The sequence below is a fragment of the Rattus norvegicus genome, chromosome 11 (genome assembly GCF_021556685.1).
Source record: "Rattus norvegicus strain SHRSP/BbbUtx chromosome 11, alternate assembly SHRSP_T2T, whole genome shotgun sequence".
Taxonomy (NCBI): domain Eukaryota; kingdom Metazoa; phylum Chordata; class Mammalia; order Rodentia; family Muridae; genus Rattus; species Rattus norvegicus.
The window spans coordinates 25,153,806-25,177,862 of NC_141544.1; the positions used below are offsets into that span (position 1 = coordinate 25,153,806).

Genomic DNA, 24,057 nt, shown 5'->3' on the forward strand with positions numbered 1-24,057 from the left:
CTGAATAGCCACTTAGAAATCACAGCATAGCAAATGCTGTAAGATTCAAAGTCTATTGCTTTGCTGTCTGCGGTGTTATGTTGAAATTGTTCTGGGCAAGTAGAAACAAAGTGCTTTTTAAGACCCTTAAAGACATCAAAGTCTGCAGCCAGTGTGTAGTTCGCTGCCCCTCACTGCTAATTGCTGCTTCCCTGTGCTTTGCTTGAGTTGTTCATGCTATGGTCCAAATGATGGTGTCCTTTGGCAGGCAGGAGCTTCTCGATTTTACAGTGTCCTCTTCATTAATTGTTTATCTTAGTGCCTGTGCTGACAGTGCTCTGTTCTGAATGCCTTTGCCCACGCCAATAAGTTCAAGGGTGTTGTCTGCTTTCTCTTCTAACAGTTCGGTCATCTAGTTTTATGTTCAAGACAGATCCCTTTTGAGTTGAGTTTCGGGTTGTTTGTTTGGGTCTTTCTTTTTTTTTAACTCAGGGTGCTAAGTATGGATCTCTTTGAATTCTCCTACATGCAGACATCCAGTTTGATTAAACTTTTTATTGAACATGTTGTCCTTTTTTAAGGTAACTCTGGCTGCCTTATTGAAAACCAGGTGTCCATAGGTGTGTGGATTTATGTCTGGTCTTCAATTCGATCAATTATTTTGCTTCTGCGCCATTAAAATGCTGATGCTGTCGGGAAGGAAGCGGAGATAGAGGGGTGTACCCTGAGCCTTTAGACTAGGAAGCATTAAGAAGAGTTAGAAGGTGAGAGTGATGCCTCCTTTCTATATGTGGTGAACTTCACTGGATGATGAATGTCAGGTTCCAAGTCGCTCTGCTGCCTGGAGATTTCCTTTGACATACTACATAAGAAATAGCATCAATGCCCATTTTATAGACAGATATATGCTCTGTGAATAAAAAAAAAAGTTTGACCTGACTCTCAAGGGAATAGTAGAGAAAGAAGAAATGTATAAAGAATTTGAAGAAATTTGTATAACTGATATTTTTAGAAGAGAAAAGAAAGAATAGTGATTTCCTTAAAAACGTGCTAGTAGAAGAATATGTAGGAAGTGCCATGTTTGTTTCTTTGTTCATGTACTTGTTTGTTGACACGAAGACAAATGAAAGGTGCTGTGAGCTGGGAATGGGTTTTATTCAGGTATTGGAATCATTCCTGATGATCGTGGTTGTTAAAAGCTTACGTGTTCACAAATGGAATTTTCTCAAGGATTTCTGATCCTTTTAGATTTTATGATGGTAGATGTTCTTAGATAACATTTCAGGCCTTTCATAGACTATAAGAATTATTGTTTGTCATTCGTACAATATGCAAAACTTTTAGGCTGAAGTGCTGACGTGTGATTCATTCTGGTCCTGTGGATTGTTGATAAAACCGTAAGGAAGAAAGGGCACTTTAAATCTTAAAGGAGCAGCTTCCGGTCACTGTATTGCTTTAATTTCATTTTTGAAATATAAGGAATTTTAAAATATGTGCAATATTTAAGAACACTTAGGAATTATTTGTCTAGCTTCCTAACATAACTGTATTGGTCTGGTGAGATCAAGTTTGTTTTCAAAGGTTAATCTTTGAGACAGTTCTACAACTTTTGTTTCAAACAAAACTTGACGGGTATTTTCTCAGATCCCTTCTTTTGTACCTCCTTGGTATCCTCCTGCCATTTAAGTCAATCTCTTTAAGATATTAAGAAATATAAAATGACCTTTGTACCTGCTTTGATTCTACAATTTTTAAACTCTTCTAAATGCCTATCTTCCCACTAAAATCAAAAATAAAATTTTAGATATGTTAAATATTTGAGTCCCTTTAAAATATTGAGATGTATGCGAGAATTTTTTTCTATTTTCTGACTGAACTATCTCAAAGTCGCAGTCCTTGACTCAGATATAAACTACGGGAACATATATCAAGTCAAATGACTTTTGGGTTGGGAACTTTTTATTTGAATGAAATGGATTGTCAGTCCCTACTGTGATATATGAAGATCTTCTTCATTTGATAGCAGTGACCTTTACTTCTGAAATAAACAGTGATTGCTGTGTATAACTTTAAATAAACATTACCGTGTTGACATACATCTTGTTTCAACATAAAAATGGATAATGTGACAGTGGCTTTTAAATATTTTGTGTTCTTCCTGCTTTCATACTTTTCTCCTCTATATACATATTATATATATATATATATATATATACTATATATAAAATATATTTTCAATTAAAAATATTCACACATATAAGCTCAGTGTTAAAGTCTTCCATCTAAACTCATGGGCATGGGCTAGTATGGTCCTCATCAGAAAGGCAGATTCTCAGGCCCCACCCTGATCTTTGGAGCCATTATCCAATTGTCTAGGGCTCATCCATACATATAGTTAGTATCAGTAGCTTGAGTTGGGTGAAATACCATTGCCAGTGTGAAACCTACAAAAGTCAACCTATCAGTGAGTCTATATGGGATTTAACATTCTTTATCTTAAAAATTGCATATGTTTTAGTTCTGTGTAGAGTTAGCAGCTAATATTTATACTACTTTTAAAATCCATTCCCTAGAAAAGGTACCTGTTACCTGATAAAGCCAAGCAGAAAATTCTTGAGAGACACTTTATAATGTCCTTACCATCCTCCCATTATAGCTGGACCATTTTCCATAGGATCGATTTCAAGACTCATTCCTATTTTCCTCCATTATTGATGACTGTGCTCGAAGTGCTAACAAATATTCATTCACGGATAGTGTGACCAGTGTATCTAACTGTGAGTGTGTTCCTCAGTTGATGTGAAAGCAGCACCAGGGTTAAGTCGAATCTTACTATGTTGTCTGCTCCATGTTCATTTCCTTATTTTTATTTATGCCATGTTTTCTGTTCTTTTTTTGTTTTAGTTGGGTCTGGTAAGTTGACATTTTCTTGGCCATCTCCTAATCACCGTGTCACTGTGACTGGAACTTCTCTTCCCCTTCCCATCCATACCCTTCCATGTCCTTCAACCCGTCAGCCTTCATGTTTCACTTGTCCTTGGCCACAAAGACAGACCGCCCAGAATAAATCTGCAGGAAGTATGGGTAACTGTGACAAAGAGTGAAGGTAATGGGTTTGCTAACTTTCTGTCTTATTAAGTCATGTGTGATCTGAGCCCTTTAGTTATCTCCTTCCCGAAATAAGGGATGAGTCATAGGATTGTATCTTGGTAGATGAAGGACAATTTCATTGAATGCCTCTGTAGCGTTAAATGAACAAAAACACATGCCAGGAGAACAGTTCAGTTTTCTTTGTTTCAAGTGCATTGTTTTGTCATTATAATTCTAATTATAATACTGTAATTATAGTCCTTAAAGTTCAGTTCCTGACCTACCTCGTGCCTGGAGTTTCCTACTGCCCATTTCCACTGTTTTTGTATAAGGCTCATTTCATTTCATATATGGATTAAAAAATGAAATATATAAAATATGCTTCTTTTAATAAAGAGGCATCAAGGTCCTTTTTACTTAGTTCAGGAGAAGATCCTTTCATTCAGTAGTGTTGACAGAATGCCACATCGAGAAATTGTGATGCTACAAGACAGGCCAGAGCATCGTTTTCACCTTAAACCTCTTTTATGCTGTTTAAGGATACAGGGTTTTTATTATTCATAGTCACACGTAGAGGATAGGCTTGTCAGTAATGGAGTCTGTTAGGCACAGATTCCACTGAGCCATTATTGAGAAGAAAGAAAAATCAAAATGTAAAACAGTAGAGATTGATCGATTACATTCTGTATGATCGTACATCAGTTACTCGATAATTATTAAGATGGTGTTGCAGTAGAATCTTGTTAAAGACTATTCTCTAGTTTCCATGGTAGAATTATTGGCAGTTTTTCTTTTTCTTCTTTGACCAATTTTTCCACATTTATAGTACCTACTTATTACTATATTGGTACATCATTATGACCTTTGAACATAGCTAACTTTAATATTTTAGAATTCAAAAGCCATTACAATATAGTCATAAGACATCGAGTCTGTGTATACGGTGAAGCTTTTCAGTCTAGATAAATACATATTAAGAGAAATTTATATGGTCCTTTTCCCCTTCCAGATAAAACTATATTTGATATCTGACATACACAGAGAAAGGATTTTTTCCTGCCTTTATTTTTTAAAGCATGATGTTGCTGGCTTCAGACTCTTAGATACAAGCACTTCTCTTTGTAGGCCTTCTGGGTAGCTGGTACTCTAGCTTATGCCACCACACTAGTCTGAGGAGGATTTTTAAATTGTGTTTCTAAGAAGTCTCCCGTGGCTGACGTCACTGTTGATGTTGGCTAGAGACTGTGCCTACAGAATACACTAAATCATTTCCAAGCAAATATCCTTTGTGGAAGGATTGCTTCGGGATAAATGTAGTTAGCATAAGGGTTTCTATTCCTTTTTCCCAAATAAGTCTTTGAGGTTTGAGGAGAGCTGGCACTTTATAAAAGAAACAGCTTCTGGCACAAACTCCTAGTCTAGCTCCTGAGATTTGGGATGGAGACCACCCCAAGGCTTCGCTTGACTGAGCGGTTTGAACATTTATATTTTTCTACTCGGATTCCCTTCGTATTGGAAAGTCATCTGCTCCCACACATCTAATTAATCACTTGGTTTTTTCCTTCATTGAAAGAAACCAAACTCTAGTCTAGATTTCGTTTATCATCCAGTCAGCTCTGAGTTCCTAAGAATGAGCCTACGTCGGTTATCCTAACCCTTACCTAAGGAGGACATGCTCCCGTTTGACCTGAGAGGAGGAACGTCCTCCGGCCACTAGGAACATGTGATTGTATGTGGTAATGACAGTGTTAGCTCAATGCAGGAGTATACCACTCATTACAGTCACAACTTACCTACAAAAAAGTAAAAAATTATAAGCTAGAACTTCAGTTTGACCAAATTGAACTCCAACTGTGTTTTCTGGTCAACTGTTAAGATTTTCTACTAACCTTCAATTAAAAACAAAAAAGCATGGAAGAAAGTACATTTATCTAGAAGTTAAGAGACCTAATTACTTTCTTCAGTTTTTATTACAGTATTAACTATAAACAAATGATATTACATTATCTTTTTAAAGAATTTTTATATTGATCTATTTGTGACTAGATATGTAGAGTGCGATGCATCTATTAAATAGGTTTTGATATGCTTTTGTAATTATCACATATATAATATTCTTTAGATAGATAGATAGATAGATAGATAGATAGATAGATATAGATATGTCAAATATGATTGACCTGAAAATATAACAAAAAATAAAATTGCCTCTAAATACAGTTTTGAAAAAAAAAGAAACATTCTCCTTGGTTCACAAATAAACAAACAAGAAAACATCCATAAATGTAGGATCAGGGAGATCACCAAGAATGGAAAGGAAATCAAAGAGAAATAAGTAACGGAGTCACACACGGTCAAACATGTCCTACACATGTATGAAAATGTCAGAGGAAGCCCATTATATGTTTAATTCAGATATGCTAATGAGAAAGCTCTGAAAAAGAAAGGAACATTACTCTTGTAGTAAGCAGTGTGACGACATTCTTGAGTATAATCTGAATGTGAGTTTCCATTCAGATTTGTTTTAGGGAGTGGCCCTAAGTGACTGATGTAAGCAACTGAAAACACTTTTAAGGGAACAAAGGCCACGAAGGGACAGGCCATGAAACGTGGGTTAGAGCAGCCCTGTGCAGGCTGTTAGAAGCCTGGCTTGCACTGAGACAAGAGGGTACGATTACCTTTTGCAGACAGCTGATAAGAAATGGATTTGGAAAGTCCACACGTTAAGTAAAAGGACATACTCAGTACATATTGTTTGATTTTCTTTTTCCCTGTTGCCATGCCCAGCCTTAATGCAGGCTCCAGCTCCCCGCCCTGCTCTGTCAGCACACGGACCTTTCAGCTGCCATGCTCTCAACGTAACTGATGCAATTTTCTGACACACTATTGACTGGTGGATGAAGTGGCCATTCAAGACTGTCTAAATCAAACAGTTTGGACAAAGCTGGCAGTATTTATAATGTCAGGATGAGCAGATGTTCTGAATTTACCCTCATTTCCATATATATTCTGTTTGAACATGCCCTTGCCCATGTAAATGAAGGGGGCACGCGACTCCACTGTTGCTTTAAATCCATTTCTATTCAAATAATTGGACTGAAGATTTTAAATGTCTCTCATTTGCATGGTAGCATTTCAGGAACTTTTGAGGTAAATTAAAGTAATTTCAGCCCTTGCCTATATCAGGAGATCTTGCATGTGTGTGATTAGACATCATTCACCTTGAAGCAGCTCTCAGTGAGGAAAGATAATATTTATTCATACAATAATTTTCGGCTATGATTTGAATGGAAAGGGTCAGCTTGTAGCTCAAGAACTCTTTTAAATATGAGGATTAATTCCAGGCCTAGGTTAAGTAATAAATCTCTTCACAGTACAGGTCTATTTCACTCTATAAATATGCACTTAGCAATTTTACTTTAAATGAGTGGCGGGAGGAGGTCCGTTATTATACTGTGTTGTAGAAAATGAAGGCAGAGCCTCGTAGGGCTGTGCTGCCATGATCTCATTCTGTATGTTTTGTCTCTTTAGAGCCACCACATTTTGTCGTGAAGCCTCGAGACCAGGTGGTTGCCTTGGGGCGAACTGTGACTTTTCAGTGTGAAGCAACTGGAAATCCTCAACCAGCTATCTTTTGGCGGAGAGAGGGGAGTCAGGTATAACTATTTTCTAACTTTTTTTTTTTTGAAGAGAATATGGGTGCTAGTTACCGGCAGGATCGTAAAATCCAAGGATCGTAAAATTATAGACCAATCACATTAGCCAGAAATTAATTAGTCAAACAAACAAACAAACAAACAAAAAACCTAGAAATGTTTAGAATTATGAGGGACGAGAAAGGGGGTCCCCATTTGAATTCTCAGAGCCATTTTCCATGCCATATTTTAATACTCAGAGTGGTGGGTGTGTTTGAGCCACTGTTTTGCCGAGTAAATGTTCCTCTTATTTTGAAATGGTCCACACTCAATAAAGCCTTGTCTGTTCTGCCTAAATAATTCAGCCGCCATGCCCACTGTGCAGCTATCTAGAATCCTGCACGAACAGATCGAGTATATTTGAAGTGAGACAGAGGTGGTGATTGTTCTGTGAGTTCTCCACAGGCTCGGGAACGTAGGTATCTTCTGAAGCTCCAAACGAAGTGTAAACTCCCCTTTAGCATCAATGCCATGTTCCCTAGAGGTCTGTACTTTCCAGTCTCTAAAGCCCTCATGGGTACTTACCGCCTGCGGGTGGATCGAATTTTCCAAGCGTTCTAGAATCTAGACTATTAACTCCTCTTTTGCCAGGTTTCAGCATTACACGTAAAGCAATTGCAGAGTTTAAAATCTCTTCTTAACTCATCCCTGTGATTTTTTTTTTTTGCCTTCTTAAATAAGGTGAAATATTTTACTTGTAAAACTTAATTTCATTCATTCTCGGTGTGGCCATTCCTTGCTGTCTTATTGTCACTTGACCAGTGTTGGGATTCCATGGTCCTGCTTCTAAATTTATAAAGAGCAGGTCCGCCGCTTACTGACTGACCTCCACTCTCAAGGGCAGTGCTATCTTTTTATTATTTTACTCTGGTTGACAAGGATCAGTTTGATTATAGCATGTAGGCCGTCATTTGAATTCTTGGTGAGTTCTAAGATACTCCATTTGGTCGCACAAAATTAAGTTTGCTGGGAACAAGTTAAAGACAAGAACTAACAGAGCAAGAAGAATTAAGATTGGATTATGCAAGAATATCTTTATAACAAAAATTGTAACCCACAAGATATTCTTTTTAGTAGCGTGATACTTCAACTGAATTAATTTCCAAAATTTTTAATTACTTTGGTTCAACAGTGCAAATCATTTTGCATAAGAAGAGTGATGAAAACTTGTCCCACTGAGTGTTACCTAACCCTTTACAAAGTGATCCTTGCCTAATAGCACCAAAACTTTAAAAATAAAGCAATATCCTCAGTTAGGAGAAGGTCCGTATATTTGGTTTCATGAAAAACAACACACGAAGTACAATCTTCTAAGGAATTGTATCTTTCTGTTCAATTCTACATGGACCTCAAGAGCTCCATCACATGCACTCTTACCTCCCAACAGGAGAACAAGATGCTAACGCTGCTAGGTGATGGAGAATTGGTCCAGAACATTAGTAAGTGACAGCAGGAAGAACTGCTTGTCATGGGGCCAAAATGGCATCCTTGCGTATTATAGTTTATCAGAATGAATTTTAAATTTTCAGTTTGTTTATGTTTTATACTATTTGCCATTAATATATAATGCAAGATTTTTGTTGTAATTTGCATAAATATAGTTTGGTCTATCAAAATTTAGTCTTCTTATTATGTTTAGTTATTATTCTTATGAGAACTAATGGTTCCAAAAATGCATGTGAGTATTGAGAATTTTAACATTTTCCACGTAATTCCATTTAGTTTGCATTATTAAACTCTTTATGTTTAATAATATGTATTTATACATGTGCACATTCAATGTATGTGGTTTATGGTGGAAGAATATTTAGTACATACATGTATATTTACACGTATGTTTACAAATGTACGCATTACATTTGCCATACTAGTCCAGCCCGGCGGTTAACCTGTTTCTATTTTTTTCCCCCCAATTCTGGTTTCAGAATCTGCTTTTCTCATACCAGCCTCCACAGTCCTCTAGCCGGTTTTCAGTTTCCCAGACGGGGGACCTCACTGTTACGAACGTCCAGAGGTCTGATGTCGGTTACTATATCTGTCAGACTTTGAACGTGGCTGGAAGCATCATCACAAAGGCATATTTGGAAGTTACTGATGGTAAAGTAAAACATTTCCTTTCAAAGTGATCCACGTTGCTTTAGGGTCTGAGAGAGCCGTGTGGATATTTTCCTGGGAAGCTTCACATTCTACTCCATAGTTGCGTTAGTGTAAACTAAAGAGGGTGTCGGTACAATGGCGACTCTGTTGTTGGTCTTCTCTTAAAACACACTATACGTCTCTGTGTACTGATCAGATTCCTAAAAACACAGAGATTCTCCACGAATAGTTTCATTCTGAAGAGCTGAGCAGAGTTAAGTTTTCAAGTTTCAGAAAAATATAAAACAAGATGAAGTCCTGTGGGATCTATGCGGTCTCACTGTGAGCTGCCATTTCTAGTATTTTCTCTTAAGTGAAGAAGAATTAAAATTGATCATGAATTCAAAAGCTGACAGGTAGCGAACGGTCTGCTAGGTTTTCTTCGTAGTCTTGATGCCTTTTATTTATCAATTCCCTAAACATGGTTAGCTGTTGCCAAATATATCATAAAGAGATGGTAATTGAGAAAATTTTCCAACCTGCAAAATACAAGTAGTGATCTTTTGAAAAGATGGAAGAAAATATAAATTGGATGTAAATATATTTATACATGTGCACATATATATGTGCATTTGTGATACAACAGTTTATGAAATATGTATTTATTTCACTAAAGAAAATGTCTATAAATGTGGGAAATAGATATTTATAGATATGTGCATGTATTTATTGTACATGCTAAGATACCTGTGCATATATTAAATAAATATATTTTAGATATGTAAATATATTTACATGTATATAATGTTTATGATAGACATATTTATGCAGTGTATTTGTGTGAGTATGCATGTGTATAATCAAGAAAGTATTACCGTACATGTGTTTGAAATTACAATGACATGCTTTGTGCTTTCAACATTGAATGCATTTGAAAACCTAAAATTATTTTTACAGTTTTAATTCCAAGCAGCGCATTAAGGGTCCTAAAAGGCAAGCATTTCATTGTCTTTCCCAGAAAAAGATGGGTCCAGGATAAAGGAAGCACGTCAGAAATAAAAGGTGCCAGGCGTTGCTCCTTCCTGGTCGATGGTGTGGTTGGTGTCTTTTGTGTTTGTGAGTGAAGGTGTATGATGCAGGAAAAGTCCACAGGAAGCTTCTGGTGCCTTCTACTTGTTAGTGAGACAGAGCCGCTCATTGGTCAGGAACTGGTCAGAAAGGCTAGCTGGCTCTCAGGCTGGGGAGCTCCCATGATCCTGCTGTGTCTGCCTCCCCGGTCCCCGGATTAAAATGCACACAAAGGAGTTGATCCATCATCTCTAGAGGAGATGAGGCTTTCCACGTCTAACTACACTGCCGTGTGCATAGGCCACTGCACGGTGCACAGTCTCCCTTCTGCTCAGCGGGTCCGCTGACTCTATTTCATGTAGACTTCGTTATTGTAGCTTATAGCAAGTCTTAAAGGCGGATGCAAGTCTTCAGCTTTGAATTTCTTATTTTAGTTTTGTTAAACTGGCCAAACAGAAAATCACATAAAATTGTGTATACCCTACTCAGGGCTGGAGAGCTGGCTTAGCAGTTAAGAGCATGGTTTGTTCTTCCAGAGGTCCTGAGTTCAATCCCTAGCAACTACACAGTAGCTCACAAGCATCTGTGATGTGATCCGATGTCCTCTTCTGGCATGCAGATGTTGATGCAGATAGAGCATCATAGACATAAAATAAATAAAAAGGCTAAATACTCTACTCAAAGTTGTAACTTTTTTCATTTTGATTCTCCATAATCTGAAAGTATTCACTCAGAAATTATATATATGCCACATAAATATCTCAATTTATTCAGTTTTTCTTTAATATCTCTCAGGAATGTCTATTGTTTTCAGAATATAAATTTTGCATATGCTTTCTAGATATACCTCTTTTTGATGTGTCTATACATGAATTTAAATTTTTCAATGTTGAATGGTTTGAAGAAAGTGCTTATTTGTGCAGTTAAATTTTTATGCATTAACATTTAATCAAGCAACCTCGATAAATTCCTTCATTTTTATAATGATTTTACGTAAATTATTCTGAAAATTTTAAGTACAAAATCTAACAACTGAAGATAAAGGTCTTCACTCCTTTAAACAGAGAATGCATATATAAATAAATAATGTAATATTCATGTTTTACTTATAAATGAAAAAAATATATTATATACTCCTTTTCTCCCTTTCTCACTCTCATTGTGCAATGAGGATTGTTGTTGCTGTAAAATTATAAAAAAAAATGCTGTCTTTTACCCCCACCGTAGTGCCCCAAGATAGCTGGTGGATGTCTTCATCTCAGTCAATAAATTTTCTCACCCACCTTGCTCCATCCCATATCACACTGCCGATGGCCACTCTCTGAACCTGGCAACAATCTCTCTACCCATCTAGTTCCCAAGGCAGATTGCCACCATGCCAGACATACATAGCCCAATTTCATGATGGGCTAGCGTGTCTAGCCACCACAGACTCTCTTAAACTTAAATCACCACATGAAAGAACACACAACACAATAACCTCTGATCCAATTGATAAGATATAATTTGTTCATCTAGACACACAAAGCCCTGTACACGTCCATCCCTTAAGAATATTCACAGCAACCTGTAAATGTGCAGAGAGGAATCTTAACATCCGTCTCCACGTTTTCTCCGCTGCTTCTCCCTCTTCTCCTCAGTTCCAGTCTCTTCCTCTCTAAAACTTTTCTCCTGCCCATCCTTCCTTCTCATCCAAGGACAGGCCTCGTTCTGTCTTGTACCTGCCTTCACTTGCATAATGACATCATATAATATAAACATAAATATAAATATAATCATTAGATTATAACTGTGGACTTATTTAGGTTTTCCGAACTGAGTTAGATTTGTGTAGCTGACACTGAGTTTGGTGAATTTCTCGGGGACGTTTTTTAGAAGAGTTGCCTGGAGATCTCAGGATGTTTGGTGTCCTGCTGGGTGCTGGGCAGTACGCACTTGGCTCTCCGAAGGCTGTGTTCTGAATGCCACACTGCTAGTGTGCAATCCCACACTGTTTGTGTGCTTCTGCATGCAGTGCTGCTCTGTGTCTTTCCTCTTGCACTTGAATTTCACTCTCTATAAGGAGTTTGCACTAACCTGCCAAATATGAGTCCTATGTCCCCATCCCTGTACACAGATTCACTCCTGAATTCCGTATGTTTCATTCTTTATCTTTTGTTCCTCTGTGATTCAAGACAATCCACGTATCACAAAAATTGAGCCATTTTCTGTTTAATCAAGTCAATATTTGCCTAGTATCCACCCCAGATCTCATGTGATGGATTCTTAGTAGATATTGTTGAGTATCAGGAAGAAAGAAAGAAAGGAAGGAAGGAAGGAAGGAAGGAAGGAAGGAAGGAAGGAATGAAGGAAGGAGGGAAGGAAGGAGGGAGGGAGGGAGGGAGGGAGGGGAGGGGAAGGAGGAAGAAAGGAAAGAAAAGAAAAGAAGAGAAAAGAGAAGAAGAGAAAAGAAAAGAGAGAGCAAGCTAGCTCCTAGGGAGAATTCAAAACCAGGATTTTCTCTGTCAAAAAACTTTCAGTGTCTTATCGTTGCCTACAAAACACCCTATACGTTATACTGAGCATGGGCTGTGATGCACGCTGAGCACCGTAGCCATTGGGTCATAGCTATGAGGACCACCTGATAGAACGCAGAGTTTGAAAAGCTTGCGCATACTCTTACACTTGCAACTTAGATGGCTATCTCTAAACAAGATAGAAACAAAACTGCTGAACTTTTCCCAAATACTCTAATTAAAAGTGGAGATTTTTAGGCCAAGGGCATGGCTCAATCCATTCACTGTCTGCTACATAAGCCCATGAATCTGAGTTTGGATCCCCAAAAACGCCATAAAAAGCCCATCGGGGGGCACAGGTCTGCAAGCTCAGAATTAGGCAGGCCAACAAGTGAGTTCCAGGTTTATAAGAGCCCCTGCCTCAAGGCATGTGAAGAGCAGTAGTGGAAAATGCCCAAAGTAGAGCTCTGGTCTGCATGTACACACACATGTGTGGGCGCACACGCACACACACACACACACACACACACACACAGGGACTTGTACTTCATAGCTATAGCTGGCTGTAATCATACGAATCCTGGCAATGTCAATATTTTATTCAATCACGTCTGTTGACCTGTTGGCTTGTAGATGGAGTATGTTTTCCATATTGCTTGATTTATCTGCTTGACCTTCTCTATTGTTGGCAAACACAGTAGAGGGAAAGGCAGAGTAAAGCACAAGGCAGGGGTGGAGTAGCAGCTCTCTGTGGTACGATGCCTGTACTAAGGCTCAGCCTTACTGGCATTGACAAAGGCATGTGTCCATTTATGTCTGCTTACCACTAGGTTACAAGAAAAATAATGGTTATCAAACAGCAGCAGTATTTAAAACCACTTGTATTCGTCCCTGATAAGCCTAGTATGCAGTAAAACAAGACTGTTTTCCAGCTCCTTTTTATTTAAACAAGTTGCTTGGCTTTAAAGTTTCAATCCATGATTGCTAACAGGAGCGATGACACAAAAGTATATATAATACCAAATACCCCAAAACCACTTGGATATAGATGACAATTGAGATATTTGCTTTGATGTCTGTAGATGTACACATGTACATTTTTCACACGTGCACCACTCAGTTAACTATAGTTTTTACTGAAAATTCATATGTTGACTCCCTCATTACACAGTTCCAGTTTTTGCACTGTTTGTTCTATTGCCTGATATTTCTTTTGCATAATTCCAGTGTAAGGTATTAGACACTAATTTGAAATTTGTCTTACAATCTGTAAATTTAGATTTTTACCTATCAATGGACCAGATTTGTAGCTACTAATTACAGCACCCCACTAGTGTTATTTTGGCATTGACGAAAACACTGGCTCCATTTTCTATGCCTAGAACTGTGAAAGTGTCTTGAGGAAGTCCTATGTCTGACTTACATATTAGCTTTTGTGTAGTTCATGTGAGTGTCTGGCCTTTTGCAGTCCCCTAAGCACATCCATGGCTACTGTTTCATCATCTCCGAATCCACGGAGTGCTCCTGAGTTGGTTTGAACAAGTATCAGTGACCTCCTTTTTTAGATTTAAAAATGTGGAGAAGTTTAGAGAGATGACTCAGTGGATGAAGCAGCCCTGCAAATGTGAGGACCAGAGTTTGGATCCTCAGAACCCATGTTTAAAAAACAAACAAACAAACAAACAAAAAAAAAAAACAGCAGTCAGGAGGCAGTAACATGGGATACCTGGCGGAGGTAGGGTAGGCTAGCCTGTATTGAGATGCTCCTGGGGGAGGTAGGGTAGGCTAGCCTGTATTGAGATGCTCCTGGGGGAGGTAGGGTAGGCTAGCCTGTATTGAGATGCTCCTGGGGGAGGTAGGGTAGGCTAGCCTGTATTGAGATGCTCCTGGGGGAGGTAGGGTAGGCTAGCCTGTATTGAGATGCTCCTGGGGGAGGTAGGGTAGGCTAGCCTGTATTGAGATGCTCCTGGGGGAGGTAGGGTAGGCTAGCCTATATTGAGATGCTCCTGACTCAGCAAGGCACTTTGACCCAATAAATAAAATGGAGAACAATGAGTGAAGAAACCAGACTCAACCTTTGGTCGCTACATGCATGGGCACACAACACACATGTAAGCAAGCAAACACAAAAGAAGTGGGGATCAAAGAGGATAAAGAGCGAACCAAAAGACACACGGCAGATGATGGAAGTGTTTTTTATTGCTTCCTCGTTCTTGTTACCTACCCAGTAGAAACAGCAGAAATAACTGACAGCAAGAGAACCCATCAGTGAACGGGGCCAGGATAGAATTGGGGAGGTACCTCACAAAGCAACTCTGGGCAATTAGTTATAAGTTACAATAGACCCCTCACATGTGATGGCTTTGAACATAGCAGCACTACCAAATGTCAGCCATCTTAGCACTAGACACAGGGAAGATTGGAGTGAAGCCCTCTGTTCCTAATTCAGTTAATGTCTAGGTGTATGTATTCATTCTGATAATCAGTGGGACACAGGGGGCCTTATAAATGCCCAGTGGATTTACTAGGAGGGGTCTGCAACTCGATTTTAGCAAGCTTCCACATAGAATACGGAGAGGATGTTCGAAAGCCCGAGTAAAGGAATTGTTGGCTTCTTTTCTCCTTCAGTGTTGTATCTAAAACACTTCTGCCAAGCTTAAAAAATTCAGCCTTCTAATTTCCTCGTTCTACTGGCAAACTTCACACCAGGAAAGATGGCAAGGCAGGGGACTGGAAGTGTGGAGTGCAAACGCCTAGCCACTGATTCCACTTAATTGCTTTTTTTTATGGGAATGCATAAAACTAATAATTATTGCATGATAAACGAGGAACAAATTGAAGTGTGACTCCAGCTTGCGGAAATCTTTGGTGCATAAAACTTTGAACATGACACATGCAGATTCGCAAATTAATGCATCCAAAATCTGGTTCCTCCGGCAGCCAGACTCCTTCCATCAGACAACTTGTTAGAATTCTCTCTTGTGTATTTGCATCTCTTCCTTTTTTAAACTCCGAGATCCAGAATTTTGAAACTTAATAATTGAAAACAATTTCCTGAAATTAAACAAACAACTTGAATTCATTTAAAGAGATCTGTGGAGTACATGCTAAGCCGTCGCACTCAGGAGATGGGGGCGGTTTTCTAACTTTGTTCTGCTTCCTCTAAATTTGTGACAGTCTCACTAAAATAGTGACTTTAAGACATGACAGTTTCAGGTGTTTTACACTTTAATTTTTTTCTTTTATTGTATTTTTTATTTATATTTCAAATGTTTCCCCTCCAGAAACCACCTATCCCATCCTCCCTCCCCTGCTTCTATGAGGGTGCTCCCCCACCTACCCACTCCCTCCTGTGGCATCAAGCCTTCACAGGACCAAGGGCTCTCCTCCCATTGGTGACCGACAAGGCCACCCTCTGCTATGTATGTGGCTGGAGTCATGGGTCGCTCCATGTTTGCTCTTTGGTTGGGGGTTTAGTCCCACAGAGCTCTGTTGGGTCTGCTTGGTTGATATTGTTGTTCTTCTTATGAGGTTACAAACCCCTTCAGCTCCTTCAGTTCTTTCTCTAAATTTTTTTCCCCCGTTGGTCCTTTTTCAATAGGTTTAGGTTACTATTTAAAAAGGTGAAAAAGTCTTGCTGTGTGGCCTTTAATCCCAGTACCTGTGAGACAAAGACAGATGGTTCTCCAGGTTTGACGTCAGCCTGGTCAACATAGTGAGTGCCAAGACAGCCAGAACAACACAGAGAAACCATGTCTTGAAAGAGAGATGATGGATGGATGGATAGACAGACAGACAGACAGACAGACATAGAGGCATAGATAAAATTAAAAATAAAAACAGTAGGTTTGCTGTGTGATATGTCTCTGCATGCGTGTGCTTTTCTGTGTTTTTTTCTTTAAAAACATTCTCTAACATTTGTTTTGCTCTGCCATGCCTATCTTCTTATTTGCTTGTTTTATAAATCAGAAAAAGAAGGCATCGCATTCTATGGACGGAGAGGTGGGGTGGAATTAGGAGGAGAAGAGTAAATTGTAAGCTAAATATATTGTATGGGGAAAGCATATTTTCAATTAAAAGAAAACAGTAGTGACTGAATGCATTTGCCGTGCGTGTTTATTGGAGTATGGGGTAGTGGAGGGTGCTAGGCTTGGACGTCAGCCTCACTTAGCTATTGGGATTAGCCTACCAGCCATATGATCCTGAGGCACTTTCCAGAGACCCTGATCCGTTAGATGTGGGGATGCTACTTTTTAACCCATGTATATATTTCAATAGAAAAATCACTCAACATCCTAGACATTGCTCAGTGGATAAAGGGCTAGCCTCGCAAGTGTGGAGAATGGAGTTTGTATGCACACAACCAATGTTAAAGCTGAGTTCAGGGTGAGGTGTTCAGCCTGTAATCCAAGCATTCAGGAGATCAGAGAGGATTTCCTGCAAAGCCTGCTGTCTGGACTGGCCACACCTAAAATCTGTGCTTCAGGAAGTGGCTGCTTCATAAATAAAGCAGAGAGCAATATTAAGGCACTCAACATCAACCTTTGGATTCTGCACTCACATGCGTGGGCATGCATGCACATCTGCTTATGTTCATGTGTGCTCTCACACATACCCCACATACATGTGGATACAGATATCTCAAACACTTGTGTACACACACACACACACACACACACACACACACACACTCCCAAAAGAAGAAAGAAAGGAGGGAGGGAGGGAGGCAGGGAGGCAGGCATGTAGGTAGCAGACCATTCTGAGATAAAGACAGCAAGTTCAATTCTGTTTATAAAGGAAAGTCCAATGCACCTTTTAACATTCAAAATGGTCAGACTTTCTGCATGGTGGCTTCATGTGATGGCGCTGGTGGTTGCTGTTAGAGAGAAAACAATTATGAAATCAAGTTGACCTTGGTTCATTCATTAAAATCTGTCCCATACATTTCTGTGGGACAGACTTATTAAATGGCTCTGTTGCTTGTGCTTCCTTATGTTTACAGTATTCTTTCCTCTTCGTTATAAGCCTCCTTCACCAGCCACAGCCCGTATTCAATTTCTGAACGCTTACTTGGTCCCTAGATAATGTAGCAGGCCCAGACCCAGTTTGTCATTTGAAAGGCCTTGTACCTCGTTTTAATATTCCTAATCAGTGCATAATGTAAATGCATTCTGAATAACGCATGTCTCCACTTTAATTACTTGTTTAATTATCTTTAGTTTTTTTTTTCTTTTTCAAAGCCTACAGCAATGGCTGTTGCTCAGATGATTAGAAAATTGCTTCCAGTTGCAGAAATCTATTTCCTGTTGTTTCTCTTGGCAGTGATTGCGGACCGGCCTCCCCCAGTCATCCGACAAGGTCCTGTGAATCAGACTGTAGCAGTGGATGGTACTTTAACTCTCAGCTGTGTGGCCACAGGCAGTCCCGTGCCCACAATTCTGTGGAGGAAGGATGGAGTCCTTGTTTCAACCCAAGATTCTCGGATCAAACAGCTGGAGAGCGGGGTCCTGCAGATCCGCTACGCTAAGGTAACTTGCAAAGGCTTCATGGACTTCCTACTCGGTTCCTCTTTACTTTTACAGGCAACAACTAGCATTGAAATACTGTCACCTAGATGAAATACTAAATAAAAATACTAATACATTCTAATGGTATGCATCATTTGTTCAGGCATGCCACTGTGCCTGCTTGAGGTGACTTGACTCATAAGTTACGGCAAGTAATTTAAGGTCCTGTGGAGACAGAAGAAGATGCTTTGGAAGACGTATTAAGGAAAATGGTTGGAGACCTGAGAGAGGGAGTGTGTACACTGCGTGTTTGCAGGTGTGTGTGTGCGTGTGTGCGTGTGTGTGTGTGTGAGAGAGAGAGAGAGGGGGAGGGAGAGAGAGAGGATATGCAGGCATTCTGTAAGTAACCAGCCAGGAAAATGTTCTAGTATTGCTTTATGTACAGTGGATTTGAGCAGTCTTTCTGTTTGAACTACTTGGCCCAGCATTTTGCAATTACAAAGTATCATTCACATGGACAGCGCTTATAAAGTCATATATATGCTAACTCAGTGCCCATTTCAAATCAGAATGCTGCGTGATAAAAAGCCCACAGATTGGTGGGGACAAACATGGGGATTTGCCATCCCAGGTCACCTCATCATCTGTTCCTTCAGGACCAGTTTACATTGTTTTGATTTTGATTTTCTTTTGTGGTCTTGTTCTGACAAGCTTCTGAGGCATATGAAACAAGCGTCCTGGGTTGCAATCCGCATTCATTTCCACTGCCTGGATCTGGATCGTGGGTGGATCCTTTGGAGTTCTGAATGAACAGCAGAGCTGTTGTGTGCCACCAGGGTTGCGGTGTTGTACCTCTTTGTGGCAACCGTTGCCACATTGTTCTTCTCTCTCGCCAGAGCCAGATGACAATGTTATCTGGAGATAAGAGTTGTTAAATTAATCAGAAGTATATGGCTTTAGCATGCTGTTCCCGGTTTTTGGCTGAGCCCGAGTTTACTTTGGGCTTCCGTTTTCAGAAGGGAGAGAGAGTGCTTGTTCCAGCAAGGGCTTTGGTTTTATATCTGACATCTCAAGTTTTATAATAAGGGGAGAGGGGTGTAGAGTGAACAATTTAAGATAGTGTATAATTCGGTTTTTCCCAATCTTTGATGCTAAACCTAGTCTGTTAAAGAACTATCTATCACACACACACACACACACACACACACACACACACACACACACACACAGAGAGAGAGAGAGAGAGAGAGAGAGAGAGAGAGAGACATCAGTTATGATAACCATATAAAAGGCTCTTTATTTCTGTCTTCTTGCAATATTTTTTTTTATGTTTCAAGAAAAAATACATTACAGGGACATTTCTGGTTCGCAGATTTTAATGTATATTTCTGTATTCGTGGGCTATAGACAACCCGGTAATTGTTTTTCCAGCCCAGAAAGGTCTTGATGATTCCAAACATTTCTTTTCCCTGTGCCTTCGCAGCTGGGTGACACCGGTCGGTACACCTGCACTGCTTCGACCCCCAGTGGTGAGGCCACGTGGAGCGCTTACATCGAAGTCCAGGGTAAATACATACATTTCGTCTTAAAACTTTTGGTGACAAACAAGGCCAATATCCTGGTCTACAGGAAGGCAAGTTAATGTGTGGCCTGCATTCATGTGCCAATTTGTGTACATATAAAATTGTTTCCCCCTTTCACTCTTGTTAGAATTTGGAGTTCCAGTTCAACCTCCAAGACCCACCGACCCCAATTTAATCCCCAGTGCGCCTTCAAAGCCTGAAGTCACAGATGTGAGCAAAAACACAGTCACTTTATTGTGGCAGCCTAACCTGAACTCAGGAGCAACCCCAACGTCTTATATTATAGAAGCCTTCAGGTAGGCTGAGAGGGGTTCTTGCAAGCTCCCCCCTTTTTTTGGCTTTTTTCCTTTCTTCTTTTCTTTTTCTCCATCCAGTGTACTTGCTCTAACGAATGTATCTGTCCTCAGCCATGCATCTGGTAGCAGCTGGCAGACCGTGGCAGAAAATGTGAAAACAGAAACATTCGCCATCAAAGGGCTCAAACCTAATGCGATCTACCTTTTCCTGGTGAGGGCAGCAAATGCCTATGGGATTAGCGATCCAAGCCAAATATCCGATCCAGTGAAAACACAAGGTAAATATTGATCGACTGAAGCCCGAAACGCCTCCTTGTCCTTAGATGTCATCATTAGTGTCCTGATGTGGGTTACGTGCTAAGGTTGCCCATTTGCAAACTTAATTTCTTTTCACTGTCCAATACAAGCTATGGTTTTCTGGATTGAGACTATCGAAATTGATGACACAAAGGATTAACTGCTTCTCCTGAGATTACAAATCCACTAAAAATACCCTGTGATTCTTTTTGTATATTTTTTTTTCAGTTTTGTCAATTTTAAGCCAAATAGTTTAAGCCTATCAACTATCGTATTTAAAACTGAGTAAATTTGTTGGTGCCAAAATGCAGTCCACATAACCTCGAACACGATTTTTCAGAATCCCTACCCTGGTTAACTCACCTCACGTGAAAATCATCCTGAGGTAGGCAGCCGTTAGAAGCTCTGTCTTCGTGCCTCTGCGTGATCAACATCTTGGCAGCTATGGAAGAAATACTTTGGGTCTTCAGTTATTTTAGTCTCTCATTCTTACTGTGTGAGGCATGATATGAAACTTTTAAATGGAAAATAAAGTATATTTTGATGAACGCTGGGTGGAAATGAGAGATCAAAATTGGAACTATGTAAAGCCCACTAACACGTGGAATTCAGAACGGCCACTCACTAGGACATCCTTTTCAATATATGTTCCTTTGCATCTTTTGTAGATTGAAACTATTTCCATCTTTGGACAGACTATATTTCCCGTCCACCCTCTTTCTCTTTCTATTATTTTAATATTCTCCTAGAAGGAAAATATTATTTTAGTATCATTGAAGGAAAAGTTGTACTTACTGGAATCCTCCTTTAACTTTTCTTTAAATTTAATATCATTGTAATTAAAACACACTCGTTTTAATCTTAGCAAAAGTGATTGCAAAGGTGATTAGAAATGTAAATTGTTTCCCCACACACAGGAGCATTAACTCGGAGTTAACATTTCCAAAGGAAAGAGCGTGGGCAAGTTATTATGAGACAAGGGACACACAAAGCGCCTAAAACACTTAAACAGCTTCCTTGTTGGTGTGGGAGAGCAGTCAACAGCAGTGTTACATAAGCTCCTAGGATTCGTCTAAATGGTCATTTGGGGAGGACATTTTGCTTTTGAAATCACCGAGAAAGTAAAGCGGAGTTACAGAACACGCCCATGTCTGTTCCTTGTCCACTGAGTTCAGCACACCCTCTGTTTGCTGGGTGAGTCACCTGCTCAGAAGCCTTCATGTATCTGGAGCCTGCCTTGGGGCAATGCGAGGTTTGCAATATCAGATATGCATTTGTGAAGAATGTAGAAACAACAGCAGCTTCTAACGAGTGTAAACTTCCGTCTCCAAGTAGAAGTTTCTACCTATCTACCTATTGTCTCTATCCAGTGGAATCTAAATTCTAGTCATCCATGCTCATGGGAAATGGTTTAGGGACATCCTAATTTGTAAATGACAATATTGTTCATATATTCTATGAAGATCATTTTTCCTCTTATTTGGGCTTAAACAGCCTCCTTCAGATGCATAGTTAATTAAGTTAATTAAACAGTATAAGAAAATCAATCTGTGTCAACCAGGAGACCGACTGTCTAGAGACATATACATACCATTTTGAAAGAAAGGATGTTTTCCTGTCATCTCAGTCTAGCTGTGATATATATATATATATATATATATATATATATATATATATATATATATAATTTTGAAGCAAACTAAACTCACTTCCCTAGAGTTGACAAGGATTATTACTAATTATTGATAATGCATGCAAGATTTTTTCTAAGTCACAGCAAACGTGTTTCTTTCAGAGTCTAAACTAAGAATAAAGAAGGTTCATAGAAAATTCAGTTATCATAACTCTACAAAAAGTAGCAAGTGAAGCCAAATGAGAGGATCAATTAAATATATCTTGACAGCTTGGAATGATGAGCCAGCACTAACAAGATTAAAATTAATAGAGCAAATTAAAAAATCTGGTACTTGAATTATGGTTCGAAAAATTAGCTATAAAAGGCTAGAATGAGTGGACTGACTTGAGGAGGGGGTGTTCGTCGGGGCTCAGTGAAGTGCGCAGACTCCAGTCGAAATCAGCTCTAAGATCTGTCTGCGTTCACTGAATGATGTACTTGCCAAATGAACAAAGTTCACCCTTACTGAAGATTTCAGAGATGGCAGAATCAAGTCATCATTCCCCTTGACCGTTGTGAACGGCTCAGATAATGAATTATGTGATGCACTGATTGTGAGCACGACATTTTCAGGTCGACTCTTAAATTTTGTTCTATTTTGGTTGGCACTGAACTGTGAATCAAACCCAGGGTCTCATGGTCCCAAGATAGGACCTTACCGCCGAGCTCTAGCCCCAGCCCTGACTTCTTAGTCTTCTAAGAGGAGACCGGTGACAATACTTGGTGAATGAATGGCTGAAAATCAGTCCTGATAAAAGAAATTCAAGAATCTTGAAATGTCCTTGCCATCGTACGTGACTGTGATGTAGAAGACAGGCCTCCCCTCACTCCAGACAACAGAAAAGGACCAATCAGGAGTAACTAAGACACAGTCCATTGGTTGTTTAGATATAACGTACATCAGGATAATGACACGGAGCTGGCGATGAACCCTGGCAACATTTGGTTCTGCAAGGAATAGCAGCTGAGCTGTGTGGCTGTCAGATAGGGGTTGTGTGGCTTTTGTTGGGATGCAGTGCTGTTTTGACTCCATAGGCCCTACCTTTGAGCAATTCTTAAGCCTTAGGTCTACATGGAAATGAACACATATATAGACTATCACAGTATACACATAGGATTCATCTGAAAAATACCAGTATGGGCCTGAGAAGAAAGAGCAGTAAGAGTGTGTCACTCAAGCTTGAGGACCTGAGGCCAGTCCTTGGCATCCATGTGAAAACTCAGACAAGTTGTAGAGTTCTTGCCCTGGGTTGGGGTGATGGGAGGGTGCTATCTTCCCCAAGTTACAGGAGCTTTGGTGGCCCTGGGGGGAAGGGACACATACAGATTCAGTCTTCATTTCTATTTTTCTGTTCCATCGGTTTCCCTCTCTCGTTGGATTGGTAGCCTCAGCCAGAGCAGCAGTGGAAATAACAGGGAGAAAAGATAATGTGCCCGAGACGGCCTAGGAACAGCCCAGTGTTTTCTCTCTGGCATTGTCTGTATGTCAGCACTGGCACGACACTGTGGGGAAATCAGAAAAGGGTGGGGTTGGAATTATCCCAGCACAGTCATTTTTCTCATTTGCTTATTTATTTATTTTTGGGTTTGTTCTGTTTTGTTTGTTGTTCACGAAAGGGATAGCCTTGGTTATCCTGAACACGCTGTGTAGACCAGGCTGGCCAAAGATTCACAGAGACTCACCTGTCTCTGCCTTTCAGGTACTGGGATTGAAGACGTGTGCCACCTTGCCCAGCCATGTCTTTATTTATAGACTTCATTTTTAGGTGGTGCATACAGATAGCCAGGTGACACAAGTGTTAACAGTGGTTGGCCAGTCTGTGCTCTCTTCTGTTCATCTTGGTTCTCTGGGCTCCACAGATATCATTTAAATATTCATGGTTTTGCTTCCTTCCTTTCCTGCGACAGGGGTATTTTTTGATCGTTTAGCAAACTTGTTGTTTTTGTTGTTGTTGTGTATGTCAGATATAAATGCGTATATGAAAACATAATAGTTGATTAATGGTTCTGTATTCCCTTTCAAATCTTAATTCCTTTTTATTCTTTCCACTGTGTTTTCTGTTTTCTTTTTTTTTCTTTTTTTTTTTTTGGTTTTTTGACTTTTTTTTTCTTTATTAACTTGAGTATTTCTTATTTACATTTCGATTGTTATTCCCTTTCCCGGTTTCCAGGCAAACATCCCCTTAACCCCTCCCCCTCCCCTTCTATATGGCTGTTCCCTTCCCCATCCTCCCCCCATAACCGCCCTCCCCACAACAATCACGTTCACTGGGGGCTCAGTCTTGGCAGGACCAAG

At 39.7% G+C, this 24,057-nt stretch overlaps 1 protein-coding gene across 5 annotated transcripts in view; it reads left to right on the plus strand.

Annotated features, from left to right (window-relative positions):
* Positions 1 to 24,057, plus strand: part of Robo1 (roundabout guidance receptor 1) — a 1,048,129-nt gene that overhangs the window by 949,819 nt on the left and 74,253 nt on the right. For all 5 annotated transcript variants that reach the window (NM_022188.3, XM_087576842.1, XM_087576841.1 and 2 more), the window contains 6 exon segments: positions 6,601 to 6,725; positions 8,690 to 8,861; positions 17,726 to 17,931; positions 19,394 to 19,475; positions 19,621 to 19,789; positions 19,901 to 20,067. In NM_022188.3, the coding sequence (NP_071524.2) occupies positions 6,601 to 6,725; positions 8,690 to 8,861; positions 17,726 to 17,931; positions 19,394 to 19,475; positions 19,621 to 19,789; positions 19,901 to 20,067 (921 nt within the window).